The sequence below is a fragment of the Salvelinus sp. IW2-2015 genome, linkage group LG4q.1:29 (assembly GCF_002910315.2).
Source record: "Salvelinus sp. IW2-2015 linkage group LG4q.1:29, ASM291031v2, whole genome shotgun sequence".
NCBI lineage: Eukaryota > Metazoa > Chordata > Actinopteri > Salmoniformes > Salmonidae > Salvelinus > Salvelinus sp. IW2-2015.
This window is the reverse complement of record NC_036842.1, coordinates 19,893,222-19,907,101: the sequence shown is the minus strand read 5'-3', so window position 1 is coordinate 19,907,101 and position 13,880 is coordinate 19,893,222. Positions and strand designations below refer to the sequence as shown.

Genomic DNA, 13,880 nt, shown 5'->3' with positions numbered 1-13,880 from the left:
CTTTTTGCTGTGTTATCATTTCGTTGGAATATTCTGTCTGTATTATTTGTACTTATCTTGTGGATTTCAGTATTGCTGTTTGGTGTGATCATATTGTGCCTCTCTTAACACTTTTTTGGTTACTTCATGATTCCATATGTGTTATTTCATAATTTTGATGTCTTCACTATTATTCTACAATGTAGAAAACAGTAAAAAATAAAACCCTGGAATGAGTAGGTGTGTCCAAACTTTAGACTGGTACTGTATGTAGAGCATAAAATGCGGTTAACATATTTTGTGTGGACATTGCTTTTCAACTGATGTCTGTTACCTTCAGGGTCTGAACCATTCAAGTTCGAGTTGGATGGCAGTGGTAAGATGTTTCACATCCGGGGGCCAAACACCACACATCTTCAAGACCAGCTACCTACATGAAGACATTCACCCCCATTTAAGGTCCGCCAGGAGGATGGTGCTGAGATGTGCCGGTGTGGCCACTGCTGGATGTGGCTCCCCACTATTGCCTCCCTCAAGATGCACCTCATCCACAGTCCATGCAGCCTCCACTTCAGGTTCCTCCAACATGTGAACAGGGAAATCACAATTAACGTTGCCCAGGTAGAGAATGAGGTCTTATTCACCCCTCACCAGGGACTCAACACTGCCAGGGAGTCAACACACACACCTGTCCACAGGGAGTCCCTGCCTCTCGCAGGAGACCCAGGGAGGAAGATGAAAATCACTGCCTCGCTAAGAGGTGCACGGAGGAGTGGGGAGGAGCTACTGTCCTCCCAAATAAATATTATTATTGCTCCATTATACACTGTATGTACAAAAGTATGTGGACACCCCATTAAATTAGTGGATTCAGCTATTTCAGCAGCACCAGCACACAGCCATGCAATCTCCATAGACAAACATTGGCAGTAGAATGGCCTTACTGGAGAGCTCAGGGACTTTCAACATGGCACTGTTATAGGATGCCACCTTTCCAACAAGTCAGTTCATCAAATCTCTGCCCTGCTACAACTGCCCCGGTCAACTGTAAGTGCTGTTTTTGTGAAGTGAAAACGTCTAGAAGCAACAACGGCTCAGACGCGAAGTGGTAGGCCACAAAAGCTCGCAGAACGGGACCGCCAAGTGCTGAACCGTGTAAAGCGTAAAAATCATCTGTCCTCGGTTGCAACACTCACTACCGAGTTCCAAACTGTCTCTGGAAAAATCGTCAGCACAAGAAATGTTCGCCAGGAGATCAATGAAATGGGTTTCCATGGCCGAGCAGCTACACACAAGCCTAAGATCACCATGCGCAATGCCAAGCGTTGGCTGGAGTGGTGTAAAGCGCGACGCCATTGGACTCTGGAGCAGTGGAAACGCGTCCTCTGCAGTGACGAATCGCACTTTACCGTCTGGCAGTCCGACAGACAAATCTGGGTCTGGCGGATGCCAGGAGAACGTTACCTGCCCAAATGCATAGTGCCAACTGTAAAGTTTGGTGAAGGAAGAATAATTGTCTGGGGCTGTTTTTAATAGTTCCGACTAAGCACCTTAGTTCAAGTGAAGGGAAATCTTAATGCTACAGCATACAATGACATTCTAGACAATTCTGTGCTTCCAACTTTGTGGCAACAGTTTGGGGAAGACCCTTTCCTATTTCAATCAATCAATCAAATATTTTTCTAAATCCCTTTTTACATAAGCCGATGTCACATAGTGCTATACAGAAACCCAGTCTAAAACTCCAAACAGCAAGCAATGCAGATGTAGAAGCACTGTGGCTAGGAAAAACTCCTTAGAAAGGCAGGAACCTAGGAAGAAACCTGGAGAGGAAGCAGGCTCTGAGGGGTGGCCAGTCCTCTTCTGGCTGTGCCGGGTGGAGATTGTAACGGCACATGGCCAAGATGTTCAAACATTCATAGATGACCAGCAGGGTCAAATAATAATAATCACAGTGGTTGTAGAGGGTGCAAAATGTCAGCTTTTCATAGCTGAGCATTCAGAATTTGAGACAGCAGGTGCGGTAGAGAGAGAGAGAGTCGAAAACCACATGAAAATGCCTCCGTGCACAAAGTGAGGTCCCTACAGAAATGGTTTGTTGAGATCAGTGTGGAAGAACTTGACTGGCTTGCACAGAGCCCTGACCTCAACCCCATCAAACACCTTTGGGATGAATTGGAACGCCGACTGCGAGCCAGGCCTAATTGCCCAACATCAGTGTCCGACATCACTAATGTGGCTGAATGAAAGTAAGTCCTCTCAGCAACGTTCCAATATCTAGTGGAAAGCCTTCCCAGAAGAGTGGTGGCTGTTATAGCAGCAAGGGGGGGACCAACTTCATATTCATGCCCATGATTTTGGAATGAGATGTCCGAAGCAGGTGTCCAGATACTTTTGGTCATGTAGTGTATCTGCTTGTGTGCTTTAAATGTTTGTTTATTGCTTCCTTCACAGCTAATAAACATTCCCAACATGCTAGGAGGCTTCATAGTAGGCTACCAAAAGGTCAAAAGTAAAGACCACAATGCAGACTTGTTAATATCATTATTTATTTAGAATATAAGGAAAGCGCATATGTATTTACATTCACATACAGTTCAGAATTACACAATGCTTTACATGAATATACAGAAATAAAGTGTCTATTACACAGTGTCAAATTTTGATAAGGCTGAAATGAAAGTACACTGCTGCTCTCCAATTTCTACATACTGTATATTTCATTTGAATTCTCCTTTGCTACTTTACTATTCAAGCAACCTTCTCCCTGAGTTGGTGGGGCTAAGATGACAGGATGTAAAGTTGAATTCATGACAGAACCATCCAAAAACTTAATCTGTTATGGTAAAACATAATTATCTGAAATACAGAGTACTTGTCTTTACCAATTGAATTATTGACTAGAATAGAAAACTATTTCCTTTGGTCTCCTGCGTCCTTGCAATACTGTTTTGAGTATACAAACAAAGATAAACGGACAGTTACTCTCAAAATACTCTTGAAACCAACATTCAGTCCTTTGTTCAGGTTCTTTGAGCAGGCACTAGTAGAACAGTTGACTCTACTAACAGTTGACCCTCTACATGAGACCTTTTTTGTGAGAATTACAAACATAATATCCAGTAAGTCTAAGGAGACTAGATTGTAAATAAGGCAACCAGTAAAAAGTATTTAAGAATGTCTGTACCATCAGTTCAACCCACCAGGCATACACCCAATCACACTCTCTGGCACAACACAAAGTTATTGCAATGCCTGCCATACGAGCAAACAGTGGCTGCCCATCCTCTGCGAGAGAGAGAGAGAGAGCGCAACCTGTGACCCAGGTGTGCATGGGTAAAGTGTAGTTTGTATTAGCAAGTGTCTCTCTCTCCTCTCTGCTATCATAGCACCATGGTGGGGATATGGTGAACCAGGGGGACCTGGTGTTGGGACAGCCTGTTGATCGGTGGGGGAGGAGGTGAGACTTGGGAGGCAGTGTCTGCGCCCGCCGCCCCTGGTCTGTGCCTGGCACTCTTCTGGTGTGCCCGCAGCCCTGCCAGTTGGGAGTAGGCGCTCTGGCACACGTGGCACTTGTAGGGGCGCTCTCCGGTGTGCAGTCGCACGTGGTTGCGCAAGGTGGACGACTGGCTGAAGCGGCGGTTGCAGAAGCGGCAGATGAACGGCTTGTCCAGGGTGTGGATGCGCATGTGGGAGCGCAGGTTGCTACGAGAGTTGAAGCCCCGGTGGCAGATGACGCAGCGCATGCGGCTGGTCACAGACGGGGAAGAAGAGGAGGAGGGGGAGCACGATAAAGAGCCGTCACAGGAGTGAGAGTCCTCTGTCAGGGGAAAGGAGAAGCAGAGTGACTGAGTTGTTTGATTCACAAACTAATGTGACTGACGTTTCTAATGTTGAATTTAACATGGGATAGAATCAATGTATTTTCAGTACTTTGCAATAAATAAGAGTGATGTAAATCTGTTGTCTGCAGCAGAGCCCATAAACACTGGCCCCACAGATAAAGAAGCCTGTTATCTGGTTTTCTAAATACTCAATAGGCCCATACAGTTTATCCACAGCCACATTAACCAGCTCTAAAGAGGTCATGAGTGGCTGCCCAAATGCCAGTCTTTGTCTGTTTAATGATTTTGATAGTCATCACCCCCCCCCCCCCCCTCTCTCTCTCTCTCTGTAGCCTGAGGGGCAAGGGTCTCACCATTCCGGCTCTTTCTCTGATGCTCCTCAGTACCGGGAACGCCGGGAATACCAAGGAAGGTGTTGTGGGAGTTTCCATACCACACCAGCAGCTCCTGGTCTGGAGGGATAGTCTATAGAGAGCAGGAGAAGGAAAATGTTCAGAACGAACAGGAGTACCGGGAACGCCAGAAGGTCGCGCTGTTCAGCAGATGACAATAGGTTGCCCTTACTTCTATATGGGCAAGGGGAAATTAAATTACAAGTCAGTCTATAGATTTGACACCAACAAAGAAGGCCTACAAACGAATGAGCTTAACTGCAGAACTTGTCATTATTTCAGCCACAACATAAAACCTAGACATGCCATAGGCTTCATGTCAGTTTGGAGTGATAGTATCTGGCTTGGTTCTCACCTCTGCAGCTCTGTAGAAGATGCTGCTGCCGATCTGCACCACCTCCAGGTTCTGCTCCTGTTCGTTGCGTGCACACTTGATATAGGTCATCCAGCTGCGATGGTCCTCCTGGCTGGCATCAATGAAGTAGCGCACCGTGCCGTCCCCGTTGAACACCTATAAGAACAACAGCAAGATCTTAAGAGTCTGGTACAATGTTAACATATAGCTTCTTGTACATACAGCTTGTGAACAAGACAGATTATGCCCCCCTTAAACCTGTGCTTCCCCCACAAAAACATGACATACACAGAGATTCATTGCTGTCTTGCTTCCATTATTCCCTGCCTAATTGTGAAAGCAGATCAGTCCCTATAGCTGCCCAGCTGATTCTCACCTCCCACATGAGGTTGTTGTTCTTGAGCAGGTCTACGTGCTCAGGGGAGATTACCCTGCCAGTGAACGGACCCATCTCTGTGCCCGCCTTGATCCAGGTCTTGGAGAAAATGCCCAGGCCCTCGCCAGGGATAGAGCTCTGGGCAATGATCACCTCACTGGGCAGCACCAGGCTGGAGAGCTTCTGGACCTCTGCAGGGAAGAGAAAAATAGGATATTTTACTGCTGTGTACAATTCATCAAAGCTGTGAATTTCGTCAATCTATCCATGCATGAAAGAGAAATGTATGAAATAGTACCCAAGCTAAACAATTTGCCTAAAAAACATTGAGGATAGGAGTGGTTTAAGTCAGACATTGTGCATTAGTGCTAATATTATTGCATGTCCTTTAAATAAAGGCCAAAAAGCAAAATGGTTGATATATATAATACATATATTTCGAATAAAAGATTCACTAAAAATGATACTTTGATAACCCTTTTGATAAAACTTTATGAATTGGAAAATCTTAAACAGGGGGTGGTCTTAAATAATGTTTATGCTCCTCATGAATTAGGTGTTTAACATTTTGTAATTGCCAACACAGCAAATAGATTGCATCTTATTTTGGTCATGAAATATTAAGCAACTTCTTATCCACCGTTTAATTCGATTAAATTGATGAATTGAAAGTTTGTTGAAAAGAAAAAAAAACTCGGAAAGCATTTTCATTCTCATTCAAAACGTTAAAAAATAAAACTCTTGGGATTATTTAATGTCAGAATCAAAGAAAATGTATTTAAAACTGCGAAAAGACGGCCTGAATAGAGGTTAAATGGTCTTCTATTGCTCAGGGTCCAGCAATCGGTCATGCTTCAGATGCGATATTCATTATGTCCAACTGAAAGAAACGGCTAATTCCAAATTCATTATCCTTTAAGAACTTTGTAGCAATACATTTGCGCTGAATTAAATGAGGACTTGTTTAAAAGCCCCAGGAATTTCTCAAACAAAAAAATGGAAAGGCGATTAGATGGTTGACATGGTATGAATGGCAATAGATTTAGCCTTCACCGCGCATTATCTGGGGAACAGAAAGTGAAAAGTGCCGGAGCCCCATAGCTGCCAAAGGAGGAAAATAGACTGCCGGGAGATTGATGAATGCCGGATCAAATCCGGGACACCAAAGAAAGGGAACCTTTCTCTCCCCTCGGTTTAAGTGGAAACTTTCTCAGGTCAAGCACAAAGTTAACCAAATGAATTGAATACCCTTCGTCTTTCAGTCAGCAACAGTTACACGCCTAACAAGCTTCTAAATGCATGGTCTCAAAGCGCTAAATTAGTTAATGCGTTAAATGCGTGGAAATAAAAGGGCCAATGAAGGAAAATACAGGAGAACAGTAGACCTAATGAGAAAGTCACAGAGACCTTGGGAAGAACAGAGGAGTGAACGTTCCCACTTTTTTGGTTCACTCTCAACGACATGCATGATGAGACCTGACTAATGTTATTTGGCTGAATACATTCTAACTAAAGGTCTATTTTAACACTTTTTAGTCAATTATTGTCAAGGGGGTCATTTTCTTGCCATAGGCTAACAACAGACAGAAGTTGTGAAATAAAAAAGTAAATCTAGGCTATTTTTGTTTTAGGTAAGACTCGTGAGGGCAGCTCCCGCTCAGCCCAGTCCAAGTTCTTCTCTGTCCTGGCACCCCAATGCTGGAACAAGCTTCCCCCTGAAGCTAGGACAGCAGAGTCCCTGCCCATCTTCCGAAAATACCTGAAACCCTACCTCTTCAAATGGTATCTTAAATAATACCCACCCCCAATAAATACAAATAAAAGAAAAACTTCCCTGAACCAACATTTGCACTTGACCCCCCCCCCCCCCTTCCAGCTCTGACTTTGCTGATAGCTTCTTTATTGAGGACAAGTGTAGGCCTATTTGCTATGCCTGTGATATGTGGTTGTCCCACCTAGCTACTGTATGTTATGATGAATGAATGAAGTCGCTCTAGATAAGAACGTCTGCTAAATTACTAAAATGTAAATGTTATAGTCAAATAAAACGTACAATTTCAAAGTTCATTATTTGTCACACTTTGGTATTATTACTACAAAAACAAATGTCCAAATATTAGGATGTTAAACATTGCAACAGGCCTGGGCTCGTGGCTGATTTTATTGGAAATTATTGGAAGAATTCCAAAAGGGGCAACTTACCTCCGGCGAAGGACTGCGCGAGGACCTCAGCTGTGAAGGCTGTCTTGGGACTGATGCTACTCTGTCTATCCTCCATCAGATGCTCCCCGATCACATTTCTCCACCTTCCATACAAGAAACTGTGCAGAATGTCTGACGTGATAATGTCAGACAAGGACCGACTCTGACATTTAAATACAGACTTTAGGGCTAAAGCCTCTGCGGGTAATACCGAGCCCATCTCGCAAACTACTGCAAACCGTGTCAGATATGAAAGCCTCTAAATGTAAAGTGGATATTCCCTCCCGTGAGACGGCTGGTTGGAAAATGTTCCGTCCTTTCTCAGTGAGGGTCCTCTTTATACAGTAGGCTATGTGGCTGGTCTGACCCCTCTCTGATTAACTATTAATGACACTCCCCTTATGGTATAGACCATCTCCAGCAGAAGAAAAGCTGCCTCTATTAGGCGGTCCTCCCCTTTCAGAGAGAGAGAGAGAGAGAGAGAGAGAGAGAGAGCTGTCTCTTATACACATCTAGATGTGTATAAGAGACAGGCACCATAGAGGTGTAATTGGAGACTTTCAGAGAGAGAGAGAGACGGAGGGTGTGTGTGTGTGTGTGTGAGAGAGAGAGAGAGAGAGCTCTTATACACATCTAGATGTGTATAAGAGACAGGAGGTAGAGAGGGAGAGATGGGGGAGAGAGAGAGAGAGAGAGAGAGAGAGAGAGAAAAAGAGAGAGAAAAGAGAGAGAGAATTGAATTGAATGAGTGAGTGAGTAAGTGAAATGGAGAGACGGACAAGTAGCCAATGCTACTCAGCAATATTAACGGATTATCTCTTAACTGCACACATGCACGTTTTTGTGCGCATCCGATGGTAAATAGGCCTCAACGAACAAAAATCAATTAGGGGAGTATCACACATTTTGTCTAAGTCACTGACAATTATTCAACACCCTTCACACACCAACCAGATACGATTTTTCTTCATTAGAGATGTCCAACACCGCCTTCCATGAAACTCATTCCAAAAAAACAACCTCGTCGCCAGTTTAGCACTAGATTTAGTCAATATACAAATCGACATATAAAATCAACATTGCTATGTTACTTAGGGCCTATTAATACAATTGAAATATGTATAACATATCATAACGTAGAGCAAATGTCTCCTATAAAATTTGGCTAAACATGTCAAAATCATGTTTTCATATTCCATTCAAATGGCCAATAGGACAAATCAGGGTTTGAGTCCCACGTTTAACAGAATGAAAACGCTGTCAACTTTAAACTGGTTCAACAATTAGTTTAAACGTTTGTCTGTCATCAAAATGAGGTCATCGGGTCTGGGAGTTGCGTAAACGTTCTTTCTCATGCATTCTGTATTCATGTGGTCGGCAATAAACAATTTCTTCCAGGGAGTTGTAGTGCGGGAATTACAGAATAGAAACAAGCTTAACGTGCTTTACCGCATTGTCCCAATGCAAAGCTGGTTCACTTCTCTATCCCTTGTTGAAGTAAGCGGTTTAATATTCATGGGTGTTCATAGCCCTTCAGTATATTGTGACAGCATTTAGATGAGTATATACAGCCCCTTTCTTCTCAATAGCCACAGTTCTGTTTTTTCCTCTATTTTTTGGGCTTGATGGACTGGGGGTAAATTAGCAGTTCTCCTTCTCTTCCAGCAGAGAACATCTTTATTCCGTCCCCGGCTCGCGGGTTTCCTATTCAGTTCCTCTCCAAGTAATGTCAGGGGGCTGAAAAGTGCTGCAAATCAATCGTTCATGGTGTTTTGAGGACAGTTTGACACCCATGCACTCCGCCTTTCTTCCCAACAACTATAAGGGGATGGTCCGAAAAGCTGGGCAAGTAGGGCTCTGGCGAATGTGGACTCAAATGGAAAATATATGGATTATAAATGGAACGGGGTGTTTTGAACGCAGAGATAGTGAAAAGGTGAGTGACCGGGCACAAAAAAAGATTGTGGAAACAGCTGCTTTTTAGGAGGGATCCCTTTCTACATTTGTCCCCTTTCCCAAATGAAATGTCCCCCCTCTCTGAACAGGATTCGTTCTCAGATTGATTTACATGTAATGCATTTCAGCATTTATTACACTAAGGGTCTTCAGCTTGCAGGGCCAGGGGGTAGTGACCATTCTTTATAAAGAAGAATTAAATTAATTGAAACGGGGTAACGCATGGATTAGATTATTTGCTTATCTATGCATTAACCTTTTATTTTTCTATCTGGTAAAGCTATGGACACATCAAGTGCAGCCAGTCACCCTGCTCAACCATATTGAAAAACTATTTATGCCAGTATTTGTTCATTTCAAGTGAATGAATTAAACAATAGCCTTTATATGGGATTTCCTTCCAATATTTAGCAAACATTTTGAAGTGCGAAATATCAAAGTAGTTGTATGAAATAAAGCTCAGGATTTCAGTTTTATCTTGTAAACCTACAACAACTAAATTAAAAGGTTCTTATATGCTTTTGCATAAAATTACGATATATATATTTTTTTTTAACGGCTTTTTTAAAAGGGTGCAATATCATTCAAATATACTGTATAGGAAGGTTATTGATAATGATTCATAACGGCAGAGCGTAGTTGGGCTTAAAACAGAGTAGGCCTTTTTACAATTCCATTTAAAACGACTCATTTTACTTCAATAATCAAACTATAGCTGCAGACTACTTTTTTTAAATGTTCTTACATGACATGTTACTTTAATATTTGAGTTCACTTCAACGCTTTCACCCCTGAAAAAAGCCCATGCACGTAATACCCTAATTGTCTCAAGAACTGTAAATCAGCGTTTCCTGTCTTTATCATTTTTTTTTACAGACATCCTCTCCTTTAAACAGTCCTACATAATACAACAACCGTTACCCATGCATCCATGATATATTACAAGCATTCAAAATTAAAGTGGGATGAATAAATCATATTAAAAACACTAAGCTCTTATTAGACATTAACCAACACAAACATTCTCAACCAGAAGACAAATCGACATCAGTTTCAACGCTGAATCCTTCCTTCTACTAACTACAACCTCAAAAGAACATCAACTGAGAGGGACTGGCAGACCGGGCTCCTCCTTGGGACCATTACAAAGAGATTAAGGTAGATATCCCAGCATGGTGGATACAGTAGAACAGCTCATCTGCAGGAAAGGTGAGAGAGGCTTCCCAGTCGGCCTCCCTCATTAAGGGGTTTGCGTTTTCCTGTGATGGAACAGTAACCTGCTTAACGAACTGGAGCTTAAGAGGGGGGGGGGGGGCAAAGAGGAAGGAATGCAGATGTATGTGAGAGAAGGTGGAGAGCTGGGAGAATGCATGAGTGAGAGAGAGAGAGTGAGAGCGAACACACCCCCCCCCCCCCAAACACACACACCTGCTCAGATAGGACCCTCATTGTAAAAAACACACGTCATGTTAAAAATGACCAAACAAACTATATCAACTATAATAAAAGGCTTGCATTTTATTAAATAATTTGTCTCACTTTTGACTTACTCAGACCGGTGAAAACAGAGATTGCACCATATGTAATTGAATACATTTTTCTATGGACAGCCCTGCTTAAACAAATCAATAAATCCTATTCAATAAAATATGCATTGCTCTACAGGGCAGCTATTCAGGACCAACATTGTGAACATTGAATGAGCCATAATACATAGACACTGTAGTGTCCACATCGCATTCATATGAATGGCCCCTCACAGCCTACACCGAAAACCCAGCATATACAGTTAGTGATAATACTAGGGATTAGGTTTTCTATACAGCAGCGTAGAAATTCAAACTGAATGGTCCCCCCATTCATAATCATGGCTCTCAAACACAGTACGGTGGAGATCTGGAGAACAACTACATTCTGCCGCCTTCGCAATGGACCACTAGGCCAGGGACTGTCCCGCAGGGGCGTCATATTAAAAAGCAAGAGGATCCGAATCGAGGGCTGGATTTGGAAACAGCTGCACAGTATCAATGGGGGGGGGGGGGGCAGCAGGGTCCACTATGGCAGAGGCCCCCTGCGGAGTGCAAAGATGTGGGTTGACAAAGATGCTCAACAACGGTGCACCGGGGACACCCTTGTGGACAGGTCCCAGAGGGAGGGAGCATAAGAGCTGGAGACTAGAGCAAAGATTAAGGAACGTTATGAAGAAAAACATTTATCAAAGAATATGCTCAGTCTTTGCGTAAAAATGACTTGAGTGCACCACAACAATCAGACCTGTATTATCCGGTTTCATTATTAAATGTGAATTCTTAAGCTTTGCTATAAGAAATAACCTGAGTTATGGGACAACTCCAGGAAAATTCCACTTCAAGTGTTTTGCCATACCTGAAAACATTGTCCAGCCTGGCTCTGCCTCTCCTGGTCTGGAAGCAATGGTAGGTGAATCGCTGTCCCAATCACATCTCATGAACTACAAGAGCCTATAGAAGAACCGACACTCAGGTTGAAAAAAATAACCTTTCCCAGACATTGGGATTGATTTAAATAGCAATAGGTTTATGAAAATCATTTAGGAAAAAAAACTTCTGGGTTATGGGAACCATTTTGGCTAAAATAAACAAGTATATCTGTATTTTAAAAATCCATGTAGAAGACACTATTATAGTGCAACATTTTAGGGCCGGGGCGATACTCGTCATCCGGGCAGGGAAACAAAACATTAAGCAGATTTAACTTTAGGAAAACAGCCCTAATGTTGAAAACAGTCATCCAGAGTTGTATTGATTTTCCAAGCTATAGCATACACTAGTTACATACAGGTTTAAAGGACCAAATAGTTTGGTCTGCTTCGTGTTTACATTTGTCCTATTGAAAACAGTGATACTGGTCACAGCCCTACTAAATTAATATTTTTGGCCACTCACTTAAGGAACTTGTAGTTCATTGTGGGCTAATGGCTTGCCTGCTGTTGATTTAGAATGTTATGAACAACGAATACCTATTATAAGTGATGGACAGTGGACTTGAGTCAGTCAAACTGATATTTCAATGCCAATAAACCCAGTGCCTTCAAAATCCATTCACTCAATTTAACAATCCCATCGGGCCTTTTTCAGTCATCAGATCTGATTTTGACAGCAAACATCTTTGGGGGAAAACATGAGAACTTGTGGTAGTTTCACTTCGTGAGGGGGTTTATATAATGAAATTAAGAGGTCAATTTAAGTCCCCGTTTCAAACGTATTCAATACATGACAACTAAGATATACACAATTAGTAGTTCTGTCATCAGGTAATGTTTGGTGACTTAATTCAATCATGGCACATATAGTAACAGTAATTGGGTAAGCTCCTCTTCCTTACCGTCAGTAAATAGACTGCCTTTAAATGACCATGCATCTTCTGGACATATGAACTTTGCACATTTTGTTTGTCTTTCAACGTATGTTTTGTCAAGAGAATCCCTAAAAACAAGCCACTGCGACAGAAAGTGCCTTTTTTGTAGCAGGTTAGGAAAACTTGCAGACGGGTTAGGATAACACAGCAGGTTAGGAGAATTGGGTTAAGGTTAGGAAATGGGTTAGTGAAAATGCTTTCTTAACCTATGAAAAGCCACTTCCGGTTGAAGCTTTATCAAAAGTGGCATGTTTCTAGAGTCCCATTGCCAAGGAGATAACGGAGACTAAGATTTTATTTTTTACCATGTGTTGAGCATGGCATACAGTAACTAATAACGATGGTATACTTCAACCACAAGAGGCTTGCAGAAGGAACATTTATTTGAGAAATGGCAAAGGTCTATAGAAAATATATATCTGTTTATAAAACAATAGTTTTACCTTTGATTACTTGAGGCTAGATGATACTATATGTTAGTCTTACAATAGAGCTGAGGAAAGGTTTCAGTTTAAACCAATGGTAACGTTATCACATACTGGCAAAAGAACACAAAAGAAAGCTTTCAAACGACAAAATTAAATAATTTTAACAGAACACAATAAAGGTAGTCTTGACGTTTTTAATACACAGTTACCTGTACACAAGGGAAAAAAACACTAAAATTAAACATTTTCAAATTATAATATCCCTTTTCATTAATAAGCAATGAAGTTAATACTAGATTCAATTGTAACTAATCAATCATACATACGAGATCACACAAAGTAGAAAGAAAAAATAATTAAAAAGTTTAGCATTGGACTGTACACAAGTCCAGTGTGTACTGGAGGGGGCGTTAGGGAAACTGGGTGGTACCAAATAAGCCAATTTTGATCGTAATACTTAGAATATAAAAAACTACAATGAATTATTACACAGGTAGAATCCAGAGGCTTAGCAGTCTTGAACGATTTAGGTACAGAACATACATAAAAACCTAGCATTTCTCATTTTTGTCCATAGCAAGATGCAACATCAAATTTCAAATGACACATTCACGATCTTTGAACATTTTCAGTATGAAAACAGAACAGGGACAGTTTTCCTGCGATAATGACTCCATGAAAAAAACTTCTTAGATTTAATTATATATATATTTTAAATAAAGTCTTTAGTCAAGTATCTGAGCATACATACATAGTTTTACAAGATAGCAAAGGCAAAAACCTCACAATATGCAACATCCCCCTTTTCCAATATCAGATCATTGTAATAAAAAAAGTACCCATTACATTTTCATATGCCATAAAAAAAATCTAAAGAACTACAAGATAAATGTCTGTCAAAATATTAGAGAATCCATCTTTGTTTCAAAAATGAAATAAGATATTGCTACT

The 13,880-nt window shown here is 41.6% G+C and overlaps 1 protein-coding gene across 1 annotated transcript; it reads right to left on the bottom strand.

The window, feature by feature from the left end:
• Positions 1-2,532: 2,532 nt before the first annotated feature.
• LOC111961609 (PR domain zinc finger protein 12-like) lies at positions 2,533-7,503 on the bottom strand. The gene is made up of 5 exons (XM_023984007.2): positions 7,150-7,503; positions 4,948-5,138; positions 4,572-4,727; positions 4,178-4,289; positions 2,533-3,799 (listed from the first exon to the last, which is right to left on the bottom strand). Exons 1-5 carry the CDS (start codon positions 7,367-7,369, stop codon positions 3,363-3,365), a joined length of 1,116 nt encoding a protein of 371 aa, XP_023839775.1. The 5' UTR covers positions 7,370-7,503; the 3' UTR covers positions 2,533-3,362.
• Between the last annotated feature and the right edge of the window lie 6,377 nt (positions 7,504-13,880).

What these genes read in the sequence shown, in the direction of transcription:
- LOC111961609 (XM_023984007.2), bottom strand. Translation starts at nt 7,369, where the DNA reads ATGGGCTCGGTATTACCCGCAGAGGCTTTAGCCCTAAAGTCTGTATTT. An exon ending in ACAACAACCTCATGTGGGAG is followed by an intron (nt 4,728 to 4,947) that starts GTGAGAATCAGC and finishes TTGTTCTTATAG; the next exon opens with GTGTTCAACGGGGACGGCAC. An exon ending in TCAGAGAAAGAGCCGGAATG is followed by an intron (nt 3,800 to 4,177) that starts GTGAGACCCTTG and finishes TTCCCCTGACAG; the next exon opens with AGGACTCTCACTCCTGTGAC.